The sequence below is a fragment of the Westerdykella ornata genome (genome assembly GCF_010094085.1).
Source record: "Westerdykella ornata strain CBS 379.55 unplaced genomic scaffold EI97scaffold_10, whole genome shotgun sequence".
Classification (NCBI taxonomy): Eukaryota; Fungi; Ascomycota; class Dothideomycetes; order Pleosporales; family Sporormiaceae; genus Westerdykella; species Westerdykella ornata.
Genome location: NW_022986860.1, coordinates 394109 through 416220, shown reverse-complemented (window position 1 = coordinate 416220; position 22112 = coordinate 394109). Strand labels below are relative to the sequence as shown.

General features: G+C 55.2%; 11 protein-coding genes across 11 annotated transcripts; 6 read left to right on the top strand and 5 right to left on the bottom strand.

Moving 5' to 3' along the window:
- Window positions 1–1038: 1038 nt before the first annotated feature.
- On the bottom strand, window positions 1039–1828 carry EI97DRAFT_433313 (uncharacterized protein). Its single transcript, XM_033798365.1, has 2 exons — window positions 1539–1828; window positions 1039–1385 (listed from the first exon to the last, which is right to left on the bottom strand). Exons 1-2 carry the CDS (start codon window positions 1717–1719, stop codon window positions 1192–1194), a joined length of 375 nt encoding a protein of 124 aa, XP_033654019.1. The 5' UTR covers window positions 1720–1828; the 3' UTR covers window positions 1039–1191.
- A 152-nt stretch (window positions 1829–1980) lies between these two features.
- On the top strand, window positions 1981–2942 carry EI97DRAFT_433312 (putative ribosome biogenesis protein nop10). Its single transcript, XM_033798364.1, has 5 exons — window positions 1981–2090; window positions 2163–2288; window positions 2464–2513; window positions 2566–2834; window positions 2902–2942. The coding sequence occupies exons 2-4, from the start codon at window positions 2164–2166 to the stop codon at window positions 2592–2594; spliced, it is 204 nt and encodes a 67-aa protein (XP_033654018.1). The 5' UTR covers window positions 1981–2090; window position 2163; the 3' UTR covers window positions 2595–2834; window positions 2902–2942.
- A 543-nt stretch (window positions 2943–3485) lies between these two features.
- On the top strand, window positions 3486–5651 carry EI97DRAFT_458404 (uncharacterized protein; the record flags this gene model as incomplete). Its single annotated transcript, XM_033800907.1, has 1 exon — window positions 3486–5651. One exon carries the CDS (start codon window positions 3486–3488, stop codon window positions 5649–5651), a length of 2166 nt encoding a protein of 721 aa, XP_033654017.1.
- A 125-nt stretch (window positions 5652–5776) lies between these two features.
- EI97DRAFT_433310 (uncharacterized protein) lies at window positions 5777–6498 on the bottom strand. The gene has a single exon (XM_033798363.1). It carries the CDS (start codon window positions 6115–6117, stop codon window positions 5860–5862), a length of 258 nt encoding a protein of 85 aa, XP_033654016.1. The 5' UTR covers window positions 6118–6498; the 3' UTR covers window positions 5777–5859.
- Window positions 5962–6932, top strand: EI97DRAFT_41022 (uncharacterized protein). The gene has a single exon (XM_033796698.1). The coding sequence runs from the start codon at window positions 6272–6274 to the stop codon at window positions 6839–6841; it is 570 nt and encodes a 189-aa protein (XP_033654015.1). The 5' UTR covers window positions 5962–6271; the 3' UTR covers window positions 6842–6932.
- Window positions 6933–7625: 693 nt separating this feature from the next.
- EI97DRAFT_41024 (uncharacterized protein) lies at window positions 7626–9394 on the top strand. The gene is made up of 3 exons (XM_033796700.1): window positions 7626–7879; window positions 8090–8469; window positions 8519–9394. Exons 1-3 carry the CDS (start codon window positions 7835–7837, stop codon window positions 9273–9275), a joined length of 1182 nt encoding a protein of 393 aa, XP_033654014.1. The 5' UTR covers window positions 7626–7834; the 3' UTR covers window positions 9276–9394.
- A 596-nt stretch (window positions 9395–9990) lies between these two features.
- Window positions 9991–12973, bottom strand: EI97DRAFT_398288 (WD40 repeat-like protein). Its single transcript, XM_033796389.1, has 4 exons — window positions 12917–12973; window positions 12753–12865; window positions 12209–12701; window positions 9991–12152 (listed from the first exon to the last, which is right to left on the bottom strand). The coding sequence occupies exons 1-4, from the start codon at window positions 12932–12934 to the stop codon at window positions 10101–10103; spliced, it is 2676 nt and encodes an 891-aa protein (XP_033654013.1). The 5' UTR covers window positions 12935–12973; the 3' UTR covers window positions 9991–10100.
- Window positions 12974–13097: 124 nt separating this feature from the next.
- On the top strand, window positions 13098–14977 carry EI97DRAFT_418405 (Septin). Its single transcript, XM_033796954.1, has 7 exons — window positions 13098–13203; window positions 13257–13326; window positions 13382–13395; window positions 13448–13490; window positions 13546–13708; window positions 13760–14070; window positions 14115–14977. The coding sequence occupies exons 2-7, from the start codon at window positions 13291–13293 to the stop codon at window positions 14691–14693; spliced, it is 1146 nt and encodes a 381-aa protein (XP_033654012.1). The 5' UTR covers window positions 13098–13203; window positions 13257–13290; the 3' UTR covers window positions 14694–14977.
- Window positions 14978–15233: 256 nt separating this feature from the next.
- On the bottom strand, window positions 15234–16510 carry EI97DRAFT_501232 (uncharacterized protein; the record flags this gene model as incomplete). The annotated part of the gene is made up of 2 exons (XM_033802697.1): window positions 16186–16510; window positions 15234–15836 (listed from the first exon to the last, which is right to left on the bottom strand). Coding segments are annotated over exons 1-2 (615 nt in total), but the record flags the coding sequence as incomplete, so codon positions are not given.
- On the bottom strand, window positions 16422–17845 carry EI97DRAFT_40899 (glycoside hydrolase). The gene is made up of 7 exons (XM_033796655.1): window positions 17631–17845; window positions 17558–17568; window positions 17444–17488; window positions 17344–17386; window positions 17006–17283; window positions 16888–16950; window positions 16422–16814 (listed from the first exon to the last, which is right to left on the bottom strand). Exons 1-7 carry the CDS (start codon window positions 17745–17747, stop codon window positions 16646–16648), a joined length of 726 nt encoding a protein of 241 aa, XP_033654010.1. The 5' UTR covers window positions 17748–17845; the 3' UTR covers window positions 16422–16645.
- Window positions 17846–18663: 818 nt separating this feature from the next.
- On the top strand, window positions 18664–22017 carry EI97DRAFT_433302 (cellobiose dehydrogenase-like protein). Its single transcript, XM_033798362.1, has 7 exons — window positions 18664–19104; window positions 19161–19324; window positions 19378–19505; window positions 19561–21486; window positions 21538–21689; window positions 21770–21835; window positions 21892–22017. Exons 1-5 carry the CDS (start codon window positions 19056–19058, stop codon window positions 21653–21655), a joined length of 2385 nt encoding a protein of 794 aa, XP_033654009.1. The 5' UTR covers window positions 18664–19055; the 3' UTR covers window positions 21656–21689; window positions 21770–21835; window positions 21892–22017.
- The last annotated feature ends 95 nt before the right edge of the window (window positions 22018–22112 follow it).

Sequence of the window (22112 nt, the reverse complement as noted above, 5' to 3'; positions counted from 1 at the left end):
CGCCAACAGCTCGCTGAGGTGCATCGCGACCGCTCAAAAGCGCGAACTGATGTGGAAAGGCTCGAGATCGATTTGGACGCAGCCAATGAGCTGTTGGATGATACAAGGAAAGAGGCAGACAGAAGGGTTGCTGATCTTGAGAGGAAGCTAGACAGGATGAGGGAGCTGAAGGCTGAAGCCGAGTCAAGACTGAACGAGTTGCAATCCGAGCATGACGGCCTCGTTGAGGATCACGATGCGCAGATGGAAGATGTGCGATCGAAGGCAGAAGATGCGGTCCGCAAGGTGGGCGCGATGTTAGAGGCGGAACGCAGCGAAAAGAGGAGGCTTGCGAAAGACTTAAAGAGAGTCAATGACCAGTTGAACAAGCTTAAGAAGGAATTTGAGTCAAAGACCGCAGAGGAGAGCGACGCCGAAGGCGAGCCTTCCCTTCAACCCGCTCACACCGATAGTAAAGACGTTGAAATAGCAAATTTGCGCGCACTCGTAAAGAAGCAAGCCTCAGACATCAAGGCTCTCAAATCCGAATCCGCCTCTCTTCGCAAGAGGACACAGATATCCGCCACTCTGCAGTCCGAGCTTGACACTCTCCGCACCGAAAACCACAACCTCACCGTCACAATCGAGAGTCTACGCAAGGAAACTGAGACCCAGCGCGCAGACTTCGAAGCCGTCAACAGAGATATGGATGAGCGGCTGGCGGCCATGCTGACTAAGATGCTTAAGAAGCGCTCCAAGTTGATAGTCGGCAAAAGGGATGACCAGTGGGCAGAAGGTGTAGGGAAGCTGAAGGGAGAGAAGGAGTTTATGGGTAGAGTGCTGATGCGGGAGTGGGGAAGGCAGGAGTGTGGTGTTGCCGATGAGAAAGCGGGAGAGAAGCAGCTGTATCAGTATCGGTTTGTTACCAAGACGTGAAGACTCAGAGGCGTCTGGGGTAAGATTTTTGAACGATTAGCAGGGTGTTTGGGTTGGTTTCCAGGATCTAAGGCATGGTATCTAGGATCTGGCTGGAACAGTAGGTTATGTGGAACGCATGGCCAATGACTTATGATGATGGTATTACTATCCACATTATAATCCGAACGTTGACAACTCCGCAACGCCTCGCATTTCGTGATTTCCATCTTGAAGATTCGGCTTTTCTAGATAGCCCCCTCCGTGTGAACTCCGCATACCACTTCCTCATGAAGATCACAACAACCCCTTCCTCGCCAACTCAATCTTCTTCAACGTCTCCCCCTCTTTATAACCGCCTTTGGAAGCACACACCGCAATACCTTGGCCCAGTTCGACTTTATCTTCCACCTGATCCCAAGCGCAGGGGCAGTGATGCGGGAAGTGCACGCAGGAAAGAGTGCCGGGGCAGAGGTAATTGGAACATGGTGCTGCAGGAATGACATTAGCACCATCTTCACCAACATGCAGATTTCCCCTTCTCAGTTCGTAGCACGCTTCATAGCTCTTGCATATGCACCCAAGCAACGTAAGGTTAACGAGAGCCAGTATGGAAAATCCGACAAGGAATATAAAGTGCTCACCGTTCTCATACTGCGCTTGATACCACGAACTATCGCTCCTAACGTTCTGCTGTTGCTGGTGCTGTTGGTGGTGATGTCCTCCACCTCCGCCTCCGAACATCTGGTCGAAGAAACCGAACTGCGCGTTCGCGCCGAATGTGAGGAATCCCAGGGCGAGGAATAGGAGATTGAAGAGCTCCATTGTGAAATTGAAGATCGCTTTATTCGCCTCCTGCAGAACAAAGGATTATGCGAGAGAATGGCGGATTGAAAATGCGGAACTACAACAAGAGGTCGACCGGTGCTTGATGATGATGTGGAGCTTAGAGGAAGCTGGGATGCAAAGAGGACAAACATGCCAAGATGTGGTTGCGGGGATCGCTAGCGTTCCACGCAAGGCAGGGATAAGTGCCAAGAATTGGCTCGGTCTCATCCGAAAAAGTCGCGATCTAGAAAATGCAAACGACAAACTACCACCACGACGACGACGGTGACCACGCAACCACTCCGCGCCTCTGTAAATTCTAGATTAGTTTTACGTCGTCCGACGAAACTCTAAGACCGAACCGTCACGTACGTCCTCCCGACTCTCATTCTTCGCCTCGTCGATATCCCACAACGCGGAAAGCTGACTTTCGACTGCAGCATGCATCTCATGTACACCCTCGACGCCTCTGGCAAGCGCGTCTACACCCTGAAAAAAGTGGTCAACGGCGAGGTTTCGAAGTCGGCGCATCCGGCCAGATTTTCTCCAGATGACAAGTACTCGAGGTATGGACGCACATTTGCTTGGGTAGATTCTGGATATGGGCTTTTGTTGCGGAAGAGCTGGCGTTGAGGAAGAGCTGGGAATATGGAAATACAGGGAAGGGAGAGGCTGAGATTGGAAAAATGGGTGATGCAGGGTTAGTTTTGCGAGTGAAGATGGCTGACATGCAGTGTTTAGGCACCGCGTCACGATTAAGAAGCGTTACGGCCTTCTCATCACGCAGCAGAGTGAGTCCTTCATGTCGGCTCCCACCTTGCCCTCAGACTAACAGAAGTGCAGAGGACAAGCTCGCCCTGCAGGGCCAGTAGACGCATAATTTCGAGAGAAGAAGGCAACGGTTGAGACCTGCGGAGGTAGACTCTGGAAGATCGGCGAGGGGAGTGCATAAGCAAGGCGTTTTCTGGCGTTATCGAAAAAGATGGATTGATCTGGACGGGGAAGCTACGGCTTTTGTTATGTTTTGATATGTGAGGACGTAGGTAAAGGAATGTGAAGTCAGATGCGCTGTCAAAATCAAGCCCGACTCAGCCACGGCCACGACTGCTCAGGTTCGCTCGCCCGTCTCATCAGGCATCGCCAAGGCTAACGAGAGTCCCGAATGGCCCCATTCCACAGCCTCTGCCAGCCTGGACCCATACCCAGACAGTCACCCACCGGGGTTGTTGATGGTGTGGTGGGGAAAAACAGGCTACACTGACCGAAGTGCTAGGTCCAGAGGCTAAATCAAGATCAAAAGTATCAGCGCAAATCATGTACTGTAAGTAAAATGGCTATGGTAACTTCCGTTACGTCCTACGGCTGCTGACGCGCACGTCATACGACTACACAGTTATACACACCATGTGAATGTTCCGCGGTAACTCCGGTTGGCTCATACACTTACGGTATTGCGGGGTGTTGGGCATGTGGAGTGCCGTGGTAAGTTCGTTGATTAAGGCGCTCTATCCTTCTGTTTGTCCTTGCTCTTCGTTCATATCTCAACAAACCGTGCGACTGCCATGGCCGAGTTGCGTTTTGGTGGGCGTGATGATGCCGCCCTTCCCCTCTGGCTCAACCCAAATATTTACCTTCAGTATGCGCCTGACGATTCAAGACCCGCGGTTCCCTTTGTCAACCGGCCTATTTTCATCTTATGTTCGGTTCGAAATACTGGCAGCCAGCCAGTCGCTGGTGCCATCACCAAGTTTTACATTTGCGATATGGCCACCGTCCCTACCAAGGGAATGAGTCTACTTGTGGGGCAGAGCTTTGTCGACCTTGACGCTGGAGAGACGAAAGAGGTGCTGTGCCTGAGTCCATGGACACCCATTGTTGTTGGCCACTTCTGTGTTATTTGCGAGATTAGCGCTCCGGAGGATCCCAGCCCCTTTACATCGGACAGCCACTGGGACATTCACGACCGACACGTTGCTCAGCACAATATCGACGTGATTGAGCCACCATCTGTCGTGAGACGACCGCATTTGGGATCCTTTGTCGTTGCAGGACTTCCCAATGAACCGTACTCAACGGTAATTGCCCGCCGAGCGAGCGACGGGGAATTCAAGGCGGCTATCAGGCTCTTCGGCGGAGACGCTCTCGTCCAACGCAACATCACCGCTGATACCAAGTTCGGTCTCATATCGAATTTCAGCGCTGGGGATCCCATCCCGGACCTCGACGGCCTTGGAGGGAAGTTGGTGTTTAAGGATTTGAAGCCCAAGGAACAGAAGAACGTGAGCGCGGCAGTGCAACTGCCCCATGATCCGGAGCATGCCTCGGCTGCCGTTATTTTCATTGAACAGATTGATGCGAAGAATGCAGTCGTTGGAGGTCTGGCTATCGTTGCTCTAAATCGACCTCTTAGAATAGGAACGGAGCCAGTAAGAGCACGAGCGGCAGTGCCGGTTAGCATCCCTTTTCGACCCTACAGCACATTTCCAGAAAGCAACTTCATGACACCAGATGGGATATTCTGTTCCAACTTCGGCATCCAGAACATCAACGTTCAGGTCCGAAATGACGGATCGTCGACCTTGACGGATCTGACGGTCTATGTAGAGGGTGTGGCCGATCCTAACATAACTTTGAGGTACAGTCGATCTTCGCCTCCTGGCGGGTCAGCCAGGTCGTCAGCGTCGTTCAAGTCTATCTTTCAAGGAAATTTCAGCAGGGCAGCAAGCAATGAGACGTTGGTCTCTTTCATTGTCCAGCAGCAATCAGGTACTTCGTCGAAGAGCGTGCGAATTGTCAAGAAGATATTCGTCCTTGGCATCGAGTACAACAAGACCACGAAGACATTCACCGTCAATGTCCCGCAGGGGTCATTCCAGACCAACGTCAGGACGGTGATTGTCCCAAGGGAGTTGCCCACGGAGAACGAGAAGCCGATTACATATCCAATGTTTCTCAAGGGTGCGTCGATGCTTTGGTTGCCGATCCCTCCATATGGCGGAACCCACGGTCCTCTTCCCTTTGAGGATCCCTGGTGGAAGGTCATTCTCTGCCTGATTGCACTTGCTCTGGAAATCGCTGGAGCGGTCGAGGCGGTCAACGCAGGCGGCGATGCAAGCATCGGCACAAGCAACCCGTTCGCAGATCCCGACGGCTCGGAAAACTGCTGCACCGGCCTGGAAGTCCAAGCGTCAACGGACAGCTATGCGGCAGCCGGCCTCTTCGCGACCGCTGCCGCAGTTGCCGTCATCGCCTTACTCTCAGACGACGCCGATCTCATCGACCGAGGACGCAGCCAAACTGTGCCCAACAGCGGCGAGCTGACCAGTGCCGAGCGTGCCAGCTTCGAAAGCGATTTCAACGATGCTCCCTCGCCGGGAACACCATTCACTGGCAGGACAACGTGGAGCTACGAGCGCACCCTCGGCAGCCGCAGCCTCACGCACAGCGCGACGGATACGTACCAGAACGTCCACTACCTCCAGAGCTACAAGGTCTCCCTAGACTCAGCACCCGTAACCGACCCAAACCATCACCACGCCCACCCACGCAGCGAACCGCTGCTCATCGAAGCCAGCTTCGTCAACCCTTCGGGCGCCCTCTTCCGCGGCCCAACTCTCTACGTGTTCGTCCTCCTCTGGTCGAACCACAGAGAAAAGCGTCTCCTGGAGCTCCGTGACGACGGGAGTGACAGCGAGAACATCGAACCGAACAGGGGCGTATATAGAAACTCGATCCGCATGGGGAGGGAGGAGTCGAAGACGTGGTACGTGTTTGTGTTTGCGCAGGATGTGAATACGGTGGTGGAGGGGACGGGGCCCAGGGAGGCGGCGAAGACGATTGGGGGCGCGTTGCTGACGAGGCAGTTTGTGGTCGGGTTGGGGTCCAAGCCGTGTGAGTTGAATCATGATGCTATTGTGGATCTGACTTGAAGGGACTGCGTCTTGTTTCCCACCTGTGCATGCGAATCGTCTGAAGTGTATTTACTAGTCGATTTCTACAGAAGGTTGAGATCTTTATCGTAGTATTCTTGGTGAAAAAGGGAGACGGGGGGGGGGGGGGGTGTTACTCTGGGAAAAAAAGTCAAAGTGTATTCAAAGTTCCCTTTACAGGGTAGATTGAGGAAAAGGAAAATCGAATCTATGAAACCTCTACGGATGCCTTGATCTTTGAATACTCTGGACCTGAACAACAGCGTGCCAACGCAAACAGTCGATCTACAGGTAATCCAATACATCCGCGTAGATAGACTCCAGTAAGGACGATCGTTACCGCCTCAGCGGAGAAAGCGTGACAGAAGGAAATCACTGACGAGATTGAAGGGGGAAAAGACACAAGGCGGGGAAAATGCAGTGCGACAGCAGAGATGTGATTCAGGGGGCAGGCGGCCAAGGACATCATTGGAGACGAAAAGCGGGCTTACGAGCAACTGTAGCTCGGTTTCCAATGGCGAAGTGACGAGCGACGTCTGCAAATCCCAGGGCGCATCATAGGTCGGCAGGCCCGTTGGGGTACGATAGATGCGAGGTACTATACTTACAGAGCGAGGAGGATGTGCGATGTGCTGGCGACGAGGAGAGGGCGACCCGTGGGGTTGGTGGTTGGCGCACCGCTTGCCAAGGGGAGTGCCTTTCACTGTTGGTCTGTGCGGGAGCTGCGGAGTGATGCTCAGGGCGCTACGCGCGCAAGCTTATTTAATATCCAGGCTTGTGTCTTGCATACGAGTACTTGTAGTACCACAGGGAGGTGTGTGGGGGTCGTGTTGTACGGAGTTGCCCCTCCCAGCTTCGCTGAGGGGTTGCATGGAAGCGCCGAAGTCCGCATGAGATATCTACGAAAGGGGAGTTGCATCTTCAATTCTACAGTATGGCGCACGGACCACAACCCCCCGCGAGCACACCTCAAGCAGCGCATCCTACGCCATACCTGGTACACACCCAGCGGGACGACCCAGCACCACTACTGCCACCACCGCTGCCACCAGACAACAAAGGAAATCGACCCTGTTGGATATTTGACAATGCTCGCCTCAAGCGCCAGCATCAACAAGCATGGCCGTGGTTTTCTGGGAGGAGTCATTCATTCGGAGCCCAAACCCCGAATCTTCCATGACACCTGCTAACCAACAAGATAGTCTACTACTAGCCCTAGCGTCCAGCCCTTTCTTCCCCTTGACTCTTCTATCGCCTTCTCACCTTTATATTATCTTGTCTCTCCCTTCTCTCTTCCTTTTTCTTCTTTTCCCTCTTCCATCTCTTCCGCCCATCTCGCCCTTGCCAGCGCTTGTCTCCGTTCCTAGCCGTGTCACCCCGCGTTCCCCGCCCTACTTTTTGCGTCGTCACCATCCCACTGCCACTTCATTGTTCCCCCCACGCCTCGATTCCGACCTCGTGCTGGTGCTGCTCCTTGGAACGCTGCCCTGAAAGAGACAGTCCAACAGGGTCTAGCTGCCTCTTCCCGCGTCCGAACCAATTGCGGCAACTGGACTTGGTTCCCCACGCTGCATTTCCTACCCCAGGCTCGCCGTCCACCTGCTTGCCCCTCGCATCCATCCCAAACCCTCTTCTGCCTGCATCTCGGATTCGGCCTTCGTCCACCTATCGATCCTGTCACTCTACCTTCACGCCATTGCCCCTTTCCGGTCCTTAAAGGCAGAGTGCTTGCATCAACAATTCGGTCCAACCCGTCTTTCACCATTCCAGCTCTCCTACGCCTCCACGCGAGGGGCTAGCCCCCACCACTTCTGGGTATGAACTTCAAAAACGACACCTCTCACTGGCCCGTTGGACAAGAACATATCAATCGGTGACTTTTCCATCTCGCATCTTTTCCCCGCATCTTCGATCCATTCCCTCGTGCCAGCCACGTTGCCTATCACCGCCCATCTCGGGTGCATATTCCTTCTGGCTGCGCTTTCCGAATCGATACCGTTGCTTATTCCTGGATCCCCAACGGTGCCCCCAGCCTTGGATCTGCCGCCCGATCCGATCTCCCATACCCCACAAACGCCCCTGGAAGCCTGGACGCCGGTGACTGCAGGCATCCGTCCAGCTCGGAATTGCCAAGCTAGCCCTGAGCCGTCTCCCCTATTCTTATCAATCTCTCGTTGCACGTAATGGAGTCTTCCATGACTTTACTGAGTGCACACATCCAGTTCCTTGTATGTACCTTTCGTCATCCGTGATACGCATTCCTTGTGCATCGCTTTGGGGAGCGGGCATGGGCCATGTCTTATACTTGGCTGAGCAAGGTTGAGCTATGTCTCGCAGCCACCATCCTGCATCTGCACGAGGCACACGTTTTTATACTCCGCGTTCCCACGCTGGTTTTCGCCTCATGAACCTCAGCTAACGCTATGATTACCTTCAAGGATACTCAACTGGCACTGATACACATCCCATTGCACCTCTACTCGAGCTTCCTACAGACGATACTTCGACTGCTCCTCCCTGATGAGAGCCGTAGTCATGACGTTGCTAATGGAAACGGAGCCGTGCAGCCGCCGAAAGGCTGGCCGTATGAGCACCCCTTTGTGAACATTTCAGTCACTCCCGTTGAATGCTCCGTCGTTTGCTCGAGAACACTGGCCAGAGACTTGTTTGTTCCTGCACGCGAGGCTCTCAACCAGGCATCAAAAGCCCAAATCTCAATCACAGACGAGGATTTCGTGGTGATGCAGGTGGACGGTGAGGGCCTCGATGCCGGACAACGCGTGTTGGAACTTACCTCTCCCCTTGCCTTGGCCGGAATGTGAGTGCCCCAAGCAACACCAAGATGAAGTGAAGCTAAGATACCACAGTCCCATCTTCTTCATCTCCACCTACTTTTCAGACTACATTCTCGTTCCCCAAAGGCATCGTGCCCAAGTAGTCCTAGCCTTGGAAGAACGTGGCTTCCAATTCGAAGACCAGACGTCCTCCTACGTCAACCCAACCCATCACGGCCGCAACCTCTCCGCCTCTTCCATCGACCCTCCCACCCCCGGAACCCCTCCTCCCGCCACCGTCTCCGAACTCCAAACCCGCACATTCGCCACCCTCAAACGCCGCAACATCATCCCTACGGTCGACCCGGACCTCCGCCTTGTCCAATGTGCCGGTCGAAGGGACAGCTCCAACGGCATGCACCTATCCCGCAACCGTAGCAGCATGACGAGCGCCGCAGACGACGCTCTGCACCTCGGCCTCGTCAAATGCCTCATCACGCAACCGCATCCGCGCTTTCTCTCCCTCACGCTCACCGACACCGAGCCCGCGTCTTTGCTCCTTGATCACACCCTCGTCCCTAATTTCCCATCTGACATTCTGCTTGGCTCCAAAGACGACTACCTCATCCCCATCACCCTCGATCTCCGCGGCTTACCGATGGAGAGCACCGGTATCGTGTGCGGTGTGGCAGGCCGCCTTGTCGGAGGCACGCGTGGCTCAATCCAAAGTCCCGTCGAAATGAGCTATCTGAGCACGGCACGTGCGGGGACTGTCATGGTCAGCGAGGAGGAGCTGAAGCGCGCATTGGGGGCCCTGAGTGGTGCGGAAAACGGGATGGTGGTGGATTAGCCAGCGACTGGAAGCAGGGGGTCGAGAGTGAGGAGAGTTGATAGGAGGAATTGTGTTGCGTGGTGAAGAGGTCATGTGTGCGGTTGCTGCTTACGCGTTGAACGACTTCTCACCGATCTGGGAATGCCGAGGATGAGTACGATTAATACGCGTTGCAGTGGAGTGGGGGTGAGCAAGACGGTCAGCCAGCTTTCGCGCGCTTGGTACGCTTTCGAGCACTGTCTGATAACGGATCTCCTATTCGGGACGGCTAACGACGCTCACCTTGCACGCGCGATATCCCGCAGACTGGACTACTCGGATTGCGTTCGCAGGTCGATGTGGACTCCCACTCCCGTGCTCATGTGCCCGGCCGGGGCTGGTATCCGTGGGAAGCGCGGGGTGCGGATTGCGTGCATGTTGGACCCAGGGGATGGGCATCACATGCACTCCGTCTTCTATTTGTGGGTACAACTTCTCTCGCTTGGCTCCTTTGCATATAGTGTCTTCTTCTCGCTTTTGGTTGCTTTGAGCATTGTTGATGGTAGCATGATTGTTGTTGGGTTAGGGGATCTCAAAAATGCTATTGCTGTTGTTGCTGTTGCTGGCGAGGTGTCTTCATTCTGTGAGTCTTCGGTGCCGAGGTAAGCTGTTTGTGTATACCGTGAAAAGTTATTGGGTGTGGACCGCAAGGCAGTTGGGACGAATAGTCGTTAAACTGAGAAGATTGTTGTTGGACCAAAAAGCTACTTCATCAAACCTTTTCCGTTATCCCAAGTCCCGAGCCGTGAACATTACACACAACGTATCCATCCATGCATACAGATATCAAAACAACTCCCTCAATCACTCAAACCCCATCCACTCTCCATCCCCCTCGCCTTCACTCCCCTCCTCCTCCCCATCAACCATAACTTCATCCCTCTCCTCCTCCTCCCTTCTCCCTCCAAACTCTATCGCCAACCTCTCCCTCTCCTTCCCCTCCCTCTTCATCCCACAAATCCACTCAACCCTATAGACATTCTCTTCGGCGACCCTCACAATCTCCCCTTGCAACCTCCTCACGACCTTCTCCACACTCCTCACCTCGGCCTCCAGCCCTCCCCGATTCTCCCTCATCCACCGCCCATGCCACGTCAACAGCGCCTCAATCCACCGCAGATTGAACTCAACGTGCGGACTCTCATCCGCCTGCACGGCCACAAACCGTAACAACCTCGCCAGATAGACGCGCGGCACCTCCCTCGCAACGAGCCCCACATCACCGATGGGAATCGCCTGGTAGACGGCGCGCACGAGTCCGCGATCGTTCAGGCGAAACGCCATGACGAGCGCCTTGAGGTACTCGCACCGCTTGAGCGTTTCGAGCGTCGAAGCCGGCGTGACGCTAACGTCGAGATCGAACGGATCGAACATGACGCCCGTATCGAGACTATACACGAGCAAGCCCTCGGTACTCGCGGCGCAGAAACTGCGTCCGGTGGGCGAAAACGCCACGCCGGGTACTCTGACCGCAGGCCTCGTCTTCCTCGCGCCCTCACCCCGCTGCGCACCGGGGAGACTCGTATCGATGCGATCCTCACGATCCGACGCCTCGCCCTGCTCGTCCAACAATCCCTTCGGCCCGGCCTCGGTCAGCAACTTGCTGTTGAGGAACTCCTGCGTCCCGTCGAGGCTCAGGTTGACGCTGACGGTGAACTTCTTGACCAGCACCCCGGACACCACGTCGTACAGGCATATGTACTTGCTGTTGCCGCCCGCGAGCACGCAGCTGCCGTCGGCGCTGTACTGGACAGTGGTGAAGCTCTTGGTTCCCGCGACGTTGGCCGCCGTCCGGCGATCCGACAGTTTTCTGCCGCCCGACACGTCCCTGCGTGCATCGACGCCGGATTGCTGCGTCGCGTCCGAGACGCTCCAGAAGGTGAGTTGCCCGTCCAGCGTCGTGACCGCGATCTGCTTGCTGTCCGGCCGGAACGCTACGGCCAGGACGTCGGCCATGAGTTGCAGCGGCTCGGAGGTCTGGGTGCGAGCGAAGATGCTCCAGAGACGCACGGTGCGGTCCCAAGAGCCGGAGACGAGGGTGCTGCCGTCCGGGGCGAAGGCGAGGCTGGAGACGGGTCCTTCGTGGCCAGATAGTCGATCGAGCAATTGACCCGTCTGCACGCTCCAGATGTGGATGTCGAACGAGTCTATGGATCCCGCTGCGACGACCTCGCCGCTGGGGTCGACGGCGAGCGACGAGAAGGAGAGCCGCGAGGGCGCCGTGAAGGTGCGGAAGTTGCGGTAGCGGATCAAGTCCCAGGCGCGGACGGAGCCGTCCAAACTCGCCGTGAAGAGCACGTTGCCGCGTTTGGCGAACTCGCAGGCCGTCACGCCCGATATGTGCTCGGTGAAGGTGACGATGCAGAAGCCCGACGTGACGTCCCAGACCTTGATTTTGCCGTCGTCGGCGGCGGTGATGATGCGTTGGCCGTCGGGGGAGTACGTTATGGAGTTTAGAGAGTCGAAATGCCCCTGTTGTTTGAGGACGTAGGATTCAGATTGCCATTCCCAGACGAGGAGTTGGCCGAGCTTGGAGGCGCCGAAGGCGAGCCATTCGCCTGTTTTGTTGATGACGACGTGGTCGATGTCATTTTGGGAGATGCTCAGTGTTTGGATTTGGCTGAAGTCGGGGAGCTCGTGGATCATGAAGACACCGTGGGAGAAGCCCGTGACGAGGAGGTTGGAGTCGGGATGGAAGGCGGCGCAGGTGAGGTTTGCTTGGTTCTGGTGAAAGTAGTGTCTGTCTGCAATGCCCCATTGCATGTTCTCGTCGTTCTCTTCCGCGTCTTCAGGGACGTCATATCGAAGCATGTACTTCCATATGAAGAGTGCACCGTCCTTGCTCACTGTGTATATCTATGAGACAGATCAGTATTCCGGATCTACGTCTCCGAGCCCATGACCGTACCCACCGTTTCTTGGTCTTTTGAAAACCACGCGCCCACCACTGCCAGCTTGTGTCCGCCTAGTGTCGTGGGCACAAAGCCCTCCTCGGGGTCCATACTCCATATTCTCGCAGTCATGTCTTTTGAAGCACTAAGGAAGAATCTCGAATCTGATGACCACTCCAAACTCCGCACTGTGTCGAAATGCCCGGTATACATCCGATGCCTCACGAAGGGCGCAAACTCCAAATCTCCATCCGCTACGTCCGGCGTAGACGGTGTATGCCATACTTCGATCTTCCGTCCTACGGCTGCTGCGAAGTGTCGCCCGGAGGGCGCAAAGGCGAGAGCTGAGACATTGTCTCGAAATGAAAAGTGGTATAGAACTATGCGGCGGGGAACATTTGTGAGGATTGCGCGGCCATCTTCGTCGACGGAGAGCAGCAGGTTTCCACGAGGGTTGAGCGCCAGACGGGCAATGTTTTTACGATGTGCGAAAGGAAGGGTATAGGATTTAGAACTGGCGGCGTTTTAGCAAAGTAATCATAACCACGCAGGAGGCAATCCGCACTTTACAAGGTCGAATATGGAAACCCGGTTTCCTACGGGCGAAAGCAGACATGTGCCATCGGGTGTGAAGAGAAGGTTCCCTCTGCTGTAGACGGTGCCCAGGAGGTTGGAGAACTGGAGTTTCACGTCAGCAACATTAGATCAGCACTCGCGCACAAAACATACCTGAAAATCCGTCTTCATCTTCAAGCGTTACGTCGATTCGGGCGGCGGCCCATCGCGGCATCCCATCTCCAACTTTTTCTGAAAGTGGAAGCTCGGGCCACCACCCATCGCGCTCGCCAACGCGCTAGCGCTGTTCAGGGAGGGTGCTTGCCGAAGTGAGAAAGGGGACTCAGCGCAATTATCCATCAACACCACCCCAACTGCTGCTTCACGCTTCCCACCGTTCGAAACCACAACGCTCGCTCCGATTTACGAAGGCTCTTCTAGCCTCTATTTCTCTCTCTATTGTAATATATCTCGTCTGCCCCGCTCGTGCATCCGTTGCTGAGACAAGCTGCAGACTCTCACGAAACAGCTGCACCAGGGACAACACCATGGCCGAGTCAGCATCTCCAATTGGCATTGCCAATGTGGGTATTTGTGTGTAAAGATAGCTGGAAACAGTGTGCTAACTTGTCTCTGTAGTTGCCGAACCAGCGGTATGCACTCCTGAAAGAATCAACCCCCTCGTCCACACCTGACAGTAGACAGACACAAGATTGTTGCAAAGCGTGGTGCAGCATTCACGATAATGGTACAAACGCACCGTTATATTTGTATGAGGGGCTCGTACCTAATAGTTACTGCAGGTCGCTGGCGAGTCCGGTCTTGGAAAGACCACCTTCATCAACACCCTCTTTTCCACCACGATCAAGAACTACGCCGACCACAAAAAGCGCCACAACAAGCAGGTCGACAAGACCGTGGAGATCGAGATCACAAAGGCTGAACTTGAGGAGAAGTTCTTCAAAGGTACAGCTGTCCTTCTGTGCGACATCAACCCTTGCCCCTGACACGCGACAGTGCGCCTCACCGTGATTGATACCCCCGGCTTCGGAGACTATGTCAACAACCGCGACTCATGGCAACCCATCATTGAGTTCCTGGATGACCAGCACGAGTCCTACATGCTCCAGGAGCAACAACCCCGCCGTACCGACAAGATTGACCTGCGCGTCCACGCTTGCTTGTACTTCATCAGGCCGACCGGCCACACCCTGAAGCCGCTCGATATCGAGGTTATGAAGAGGCTTTGCACCCGTGTGAACCTGATTCCCGTGGTCGCTAAGGCGGATACCCTCAGCCCCGCAGATCTGGCCAAGTTCAAGTCGAGGGTATGTCCATTGTTCGAATATCTAACCGACCGCTAACCATCTAGGTCCGCGCCGTTATTGAGGCTCAGGGCATCAAGATCTACCAGCCCCCGCTTGAGGATGACGATGAGGCCGCTCTCAACCACGCCCGCAGCCTCATCGCTGCTATGCCATTCTCCGTCATTGGTTCCGAGAAGGATGTTCAGACCAACGACGGCCGCACTGTCAAGGGACGTCAATATGCCTGGGGCGTTGCCGAGGTGGAGAATGAGGAGCACTGTGATTTTAAGAAGCTCCGCGCTATTCTGATCCGTACCCACATGCTTGATCTTATCCACACCACGGAGGAGAACCACTACGAGGCGTACCGCGCACAGCAGATGGAGACGCGGAAGTTTGGCGAGGCCCGCCCACGGAAGCTTGATAACCCCAAGTTCAAGGAGGAGGAGGAGGCCCTGCGCAAGCGCTTCACCGAGCAGGTCAAGATTGAGGAGCAACGATTCAGACAATGGGAGCAGAAGCTCATCTCGGAGCGCGATCGTCTGAACAAGGATCTTGAGCAGAGCCACGCCATCATCAAACAGCTTGAGCAGGAGGTTGAGCAGCTTCAGGGCAGCATGAACCGATCTCACGGCCGTCGTTAGGCGCAATAGGTCGGTGCATGGTCGAGCAGGTCCAACAGTTGTGGACGTCAGGAGTCTTTTTTATATATTCTTTTCCAAGATTCCCCTCCCTTTCTCTTTCATATGTTTGTAATGTGTCGCTTGCGGCAGGTTCCATCACGCCCTTCTTGAGGATGGATATCGCGCTTGCGAGTCTTGAAGGGGCTTCCGTCGTTTGCGCCGAAGATGGTTCCCGTAGCAAAAGGTTTGGGACAGTGGTGGTCTTGGGACGCGTCAGATATAATTTAGTTGTGTTGCGACTGGTCGCAGTGTGCTCCTTGATTCGCTGGTTTCCGTGATGATGGCATATGGACGACACATACACCTGCAATATGATACATCCTGCGGGTTGAGGTACTCGGAGCACTCGAACCCAGCCATTCCAGCAGACCCACCCATGAATAGTCTCTTGATCTCATTGGGTAAGAGCTCGTCTTCAACTACACCCCTATCTTCCTCAAGGACTGTCAGGTGCAAGCCAACTCAATCCAGCAAACCACCAACCAACACCGTCTTACCCACGACCTATATCCAATCCACCAAACGCCCTATCCAACTCCTCCCCTTCCCTCGGATCCGGCACCCCATCCCTCCTCTCCACCACCGCCTTCACGCCCACACTCCTCTCCGCACTCGTCCGCGCGTGGTGTTCCCCCTCCCCCGTACGTCTCTCCTGCAGCCTAGCCCCCTCCCCAGCACCTCCTACATTTTCGGGCACGAGCAACTTCACATCGCCATCCAGCCACCCAGGCGCTACCCTCCTCTTCTCCGCCAAATCCTCTGCTCTCCTCCTCTCCTCCCATCTCTGCAGCGTCGCTCTCGCCTCAGCTTCGAGTTGCACAAGGTGTTGTTGCAGCGCATGGCAGGAAGATAGTATCGCGTCTGGAGAGGCGGCGGTTTGGCCTGTTGAGGAGAGGACGTATGCCGGTTGGTGGGGTTCGTTTTGTGAGGGGGTTTGTGATGGGTTGGTATCCATGGTTGAGGCGGCGGTTGGTGGGGAGGAGAGGATTGAGGGCGGGAGGGTGGAGGGGAGTTGTTTGTAGGTGTAGGGGAGGGGGGTGGCGGTGGGGAGGTTGAGGAAGGGGGAGACGGTTAGGGGGACTTGAGCGAGGAGGGGGTGGGGGTCTGGAAGAAGGGTTGTCAGCTTGGTTCTTTATCTTAGGGGTAGTAAGGAAGAGAGCATTTTGGAAGGTGGGAGATAGAGTGAGGTGGGTGGGTGTATTGTATAGCTGCCGTGCGTGCGTGCGTGCAAGATGTGTGTGTTGCGCTTCTGACCCCATGGCCGAATGGGGTCGAGGACTCGAGCTTGCGATTAGACCGACAACAATGAGAGCAATTGAGCGCTGGTTGCAGCCCTTGCAACTCCCAGTCCTTTATGTTGCTCCCTGGCGCCTAACATGCTATCCGAGGCCTGCGTACGAATGTGCGGCTGGAAAGTCCCAACGGAGCGGGAAAGAAGATCTGGGGTACTCACGTTCTTCCTGCATATCGAGTATCGGGCAAAGAGTGGCGGCGAGAGAAGTGGAATATAATCTCTCTATGTTTTACTACTCAGAGCTGTGGCCGTGCGTACTAAGATTGGCGATAGTTGGTGTTCAGAGTCGATATTCCGTGAGGATGGATGAAAGACTGGTAGTCTTGCGGAGATAAATCACGGAGGTTGAATGTCATGTTAGGTGAGGGCATTGTGTTGAAGTGCACACGCGCACGTGATGTGGGGCTCCGCCACTCTTTGATATTGCATAAGCGATGGAGTGCACAGCTGGGGAAAAGAGCGGACCATGCATTTCCATTATGTTGTCTATACATTGTAGGTGACAGATCTATGTGTGGGGTTCGAGGCGAGGCCCATTCAGATGCCACATCCATGCCACAGGGATCGCCTCCTTACAATTGGAACCCGAACATTGTCCGATCTCCTTTGCTACAAGTAACTAACATTTGAAGGGCCTTGGGCCAGGAATGGTGTATGAGGTCGGTTTTGGCCAATACAGTTGGAACTTGATTCCGGGATCAGAACCCTTATATGCTCCGGGGAAGCTGACCGTTGGCGGGTTTGCGTTTCCACCTCCGGACACGTTCAATTGAGCACATTCCATGTAGCTACAGTAGACTTCGTATTAGTGGCGTTTTCCCAAGGGGGCAAATAATAGGTAATGGAGGGGGCGGGCCTTACAGTTGAGCTCCCGGGTAGTTTCCGGCGCCGTGCAAAGCGATGATCTCGGCCCTCAATAGGTACCTATAATGCATGTCAGACCTTGGTGCAAAGTTTCGAATACGAGGAATCCGCTTACTGGCCGGGTTGAATGCAGGAGGGCAGCGTAAAGTCCACCTTGCCTTTGTTGTTGTACAGTCTGGTCACTGCCCACTCCCCGTCGCTGTCCATGCCATCCTCATAGATCTTGAACCACTTCAGACCCGTTACCTGCGTGGTCAACGCATTTTCTACCTTAGCAAGATAGACCATAACGGGGCCCAGATGGCCTTTGTCGATTGGGTCGGCGGGATCGTTTGTGCCCGCGCTATCCAAGGTATGATGCCATTCCGCGGTGAGCTTATCGCCCGCAGTGACCTGTAGTCAATTAGCGCTTAAGCTATTTGGCGCGGTCCCGGCTCGGCGAGGTGTGCGTACGTTGATTATGTCTTTGGGTAGGGGTTGTCGGAGCGGGTTCGGGCTAAATCCGTGTCAATATATCACAGTAAGCCTGTTGAGTAGCTTGCTTCAAACTTGCCCTCCATTGCAGATAACATCATTGGAGTCAACGTCAGTAATCGGCCTGGGAAACACACGTCAGTATTGGGGCTGAGGTGGTTGGAGCCTTGGAGGTGGGAGCCGGCGTTCGTACCCGTCATAGGTCTGTGAAGTGCAGTCAGCAACGACTCCGTACCGCTATGCCGAGCCAGTGGATGCGAACATACGGGAACTCGGATACCCTTGGTATGACCCTGCGGAACACCATTTACCCAGAGCTGCGTAAAAATCGTATGCGCCGAAGCGCTTGCAAGGAGTGAGCACGTGACAAGGAGGCACTTCATGTTGAGTTGACTTCAGAGACACAACTAGAGAAGCTCCAATGTTCGAATGACGGACCGCTCTATAAGAGAGGCAGCTTCAATCTCCTATCCAGTATTGTCCATTTTGGGAACGGAGGGAGACGGAGCCAGCTACGAGATATACCAGAACGGGCAAGTTCTCTCGATCGGTCGTCGGGTGCCATGGTCTGTAGTCTCATTAAGCAGTGCGGAAGATCAATATAAACGGGATGCCACATGATTTCACAGCACGTGCTCGGAGAGAAGGGCGCCGCACACCGACATATGCAGGCAGCGAAAAGCTGGGGGAGGCAAAAGCAGAGTCGGGGCACAGCACGCACATGCGCCTTGCCCCGGGTCTAGGATGGAAGAAGGAAATGCCGGTGGGCGCCTGGAAGATGTGGAAAAATGACTGCAGGTAAGCGAAGCGACGGGGCCAAAGTACAGAGGCATTCTGCCTCAGTCCAAGTGAACCGACGACCTTCAATATAATAAATTGGCCTCTATACCCAGTCTGGGACGTTTCGACCGATGGACAGGGCCAGAGAAACCAGGAGAAACCAAGCCATTGGTGGCTACGCACGTGTTGTCGCAAGCAGTGCCCGCGGGCCATGGTTATGCGGCACGGTTTGCCCTGGCGGGAGACGAGAAGCTTGACGGGCGTCTGAAGCGTCGGGGAACCCAGCCGTGGCGGGTGGTCGAAGTTCGAGAAGGGCTCGCGAACATGCAGGAAGTGTGCTTGGTGAGGTTGCTGGTAGGTGGAAGATGCAGGGGCAGAAACGCTGGAACTGATGAAAAGGTGTGGGGGAAGAAAGACGTTGCCCAGGTGTCTAGTCTACATCCGGACTAACCGCGCTTGGCTACCAGGCCTCGACGGCAAAGCACTCCTAGTAGCCCGTCCTTCATCAATCTACCTCAATCAACCTTCGTGTGCCATGCAATCAGCGCAGATTAATAATTCTACAGCGAATCTCACCCACAGTGGCCTTGTGGTCCAGCATCCAATAGGAAACGTGCTCATTCTCAGCCAGACCTAACAGCTTGGAACGAGTCTACAGGGGATGCTGCGACTGTAATCCGGTAGCCGGTACGGCATGACCCTGCGCGCCGCGGGAAACTGTCATGCTGTGTGGAGCTCGTTATTATTGGCATCGATGGGATACGCAGCACGGTGCCTGCCATTTCCTGGGGTAAAGTCAAAATGTATATAACAAGCCAATCGCGCCTTCACGGGTAGTACCTTGTGGCCGTGGTCTGCTTCCCTTGGTCTTCCACTCCTTCCAGTCTGAACCTGCTCGCCGGGCTTGAAAGATGAAGGGCTCAACCGTCTTCAAGGCGGCTTCGCTGCTTTCCCCCCTCTGTACGTGCTCATGTGCCCTCTCCCGGCCCAATTGCGTGCGGAACTAACATATGAAGATGCCTCCGTTGCTCAGGCACAAGGAAAGTTCACACACGAAAAGACCGGCATTGAATTCTGGCGTCAAGTAGTTGACGACTCTCAAACGGCCGGTGGCTTCGAGTGGGGTTTTGCGCTGCCAGGAGCCCCGACAGGTAACAATGACGAGTACATCGGTTACATCGTAAGTTGACTTTCCGCAATCAATGTTTGAAACATTTATTCACATCCCCAAAGCGCGGTTCTCTGCAGTCTGGCCGAAAGGGATGGTCAGGCGTCAGTCACGGTGGAGGTATGCCCAACTCCCTCCTCCTTGTAGCTTGGCCGGACGGCGATGCGGTTAAGACGAGATTCGTCTACGCAGGGTAAGTCAGATAGATCCCCGCCGCCTTGCATTCCAGATTCTGATCCGCTCCTCAGAGGATATGTTGCTCCAGAGGACTATACCGGAGATGCGACAATCACCCAAATCTCCCACTCCGTCAGCGACGACCACTTCGAGTTGGTCTACCACTGCCAAAAGTGTTGGGTCTGGAACCAAAAGGGTGCTGAGGGCGAGCAGCGTCCCACGGCTGACCGTGAGGTTCTGGTAATCGGATGGGCTCAACACAAGGACGTCCCAGGCACCACGTGGACCTTCCACAACAACGGGCAGTCGCAGTTCGGCGCCCCTGTTGCAGATGCCAGGAACTCCAAGTATGACCAGTGGAAGGGTACTCCCACTCCTACTCCCACCGGCAGCCCCAGCAGCACGTCTTCTGCTCCCGCTGGCCCTACCTCCTGTGTCGGAACCCCGGCCCCCACCGGTTCTTTCGATTACATCGTCATCGGTGCCGGTGCTGCTGGTATTCCCGTCGCAGACAAGCTCTCCGAATCTGGAAAGAGTGTCCTCCTCATCGAGAAGGGCCCGCCCTCCCTTGGACGCTTCGGCGGCACCATGAAGCCTGACTGGCTTCAGGGAACCAACCTCACTCGCTTTGATGTGCCGGGCCTTTGCAACCAGATCTGGGTCGACTCGGCTGGAATTGCCTGCACCGATATCGACCAGATGGCCGGATGCGTTCTCGGTGGCGGTTCTGCCGTCAATGCTGCACTCTGGTGGAAGCCGGTGCCGGTCGATTGGGACTACAATTTCCCCGCTGGCTGGAAGTCGAAGGATGTCAAACCCGCTATCGACCGCGTCTTCAAGCGTATTCCCGGCACTGACACTCCATCCGTCGACGGGAAGCGGTACAAGCAGGAAGGTTTCGAGGTCCTGTCCAAGGCCCTCTCAGCCGATGGCTGGAAGCAGGTCACTGCTAACAACGCTCCCGAAAAGAAGGACAGGGCCTATGCCCACTCTCCCTTCATGTACGTGAACGGACAGAGGCAGGGTCCTCTCGGCTCTTACCTCGTCTCTGCCCTCCAGAGGAAGAACTTCAAGCTGTGGATGAACACTGCCGTCAGGCGTGTCGTTCGCACTGGTGGCAAGGCTACGGGTGTTGAACTCGATGGTGGCAACGGCGGCTACTGCGGCACCGTCAACCTGAACCCCGGAGGCCGCGTTATTCTCTCTTCCGGTACCTTCGGTTCGGCCAAGCTGCTCTTCCGCAGCGGTATCGGCCCCAAGGACCAGTTGAACATTGTGAAGAACAGCGCTCAAGATGGCCCAAGCTTCATCAAGGAGTCTGAGTGGATCAACCTGCCCGTTGGCCAGAATCTCAATGACCACGTCAACACCGATCTCGTCGTCAGGCACCCGAACGTCTCTTTCTACGACTTTTACAAGGCGTGGACTGATCCCATCCCCGCGGACAAGGACCTGTACCTGAACAAGCGCTCCGGTATCCTCGCTCAGTCGGCCCCCAACATCGGCCCTATTGCTTGGGAAGTCGTCAAGGGGTCCGATGGCATCGATCGTTCCATTCAATGGACTGCCCGTGTCGAGCCCTCTCCCCCTGCTACCGACAACACCTCGATGACCATCAGCCAGTACCTTGGCCGTGGCTCCACCTCCCGCGGCACTCTCTCCATCAACGGAGCTCTGAGCATGTACGTCTCCAAGGCTCCTTACCTCCAGACCAAGGAGGACCTCGAGGTTGTCATCAAGAGCATCAAGAACATGCAGAAGGCCATCGCCAAGGTTCCCGAGATTGTCTTCGAGGTTCCCTCTCCCAACGTCACCGTTGAGGCCTACGTCGCCAGCCTGCCCCTCACCCCTGCTGCCCGCCGTGCCAACCACTGGATTGGCACCGCTAAGATTGGAACCGACAGCGGCCTTAAAGGCGGTACTTCCGTCGTCGATACCAACACCCAGGTCTACGGCACAGACAACATCCACGTCGTAGATGCTTCCATCTTCCCCGGGTGAGTATAGTAATCCGAACCTGCAACAATGACTTGCACTGACATGTCCAGCCACATCGTCACCAACCCGACCTCGTACATTGTCACCGTCGCCGAGCACGCCGCGGCCAAGATCCTGGCCCTCGGAAAAGCGAAGTCAGCAAAGGCCAGAGCGGTAGGTCAATATTGAAAAATTCCCACATGGCAACATGCAGACCTAGGTGGTACGTTGCCCTGTACCCACTGATGCCGTGTTTGAGAAGAAGAGATGAGAAGAATGTGTTCTGATTCAGGCTTTGTACAGGGCGAGCAATGCGGCGGGAAGAACTATAGCGGCCCGACGGAGTGTGAGAGCGGCTATAAGTGCAAGGTACGTTGCGGCTGTCGGATGCCTTCCAAGAGGTCGGAGCTAACCGAGAGTTATAGAGGATCAGCCTTAGCATTAGCCGCTGCCTGAAGTAGTTGCATTTGGTGGTTGGCGACGTGGGAACTCCTTTTGCTTACGCAACTTTCTCCTTGTATATACTTGAATCTATTCTTTGACGATCTCTATTCGCTCTTGTGACACTTGCTGATGGTGAGCATTGAGTGCACGCTACGTATTTAACAGGCCGCTTGCCCCGAAGGAGCAGTATTGCCGAGCATTT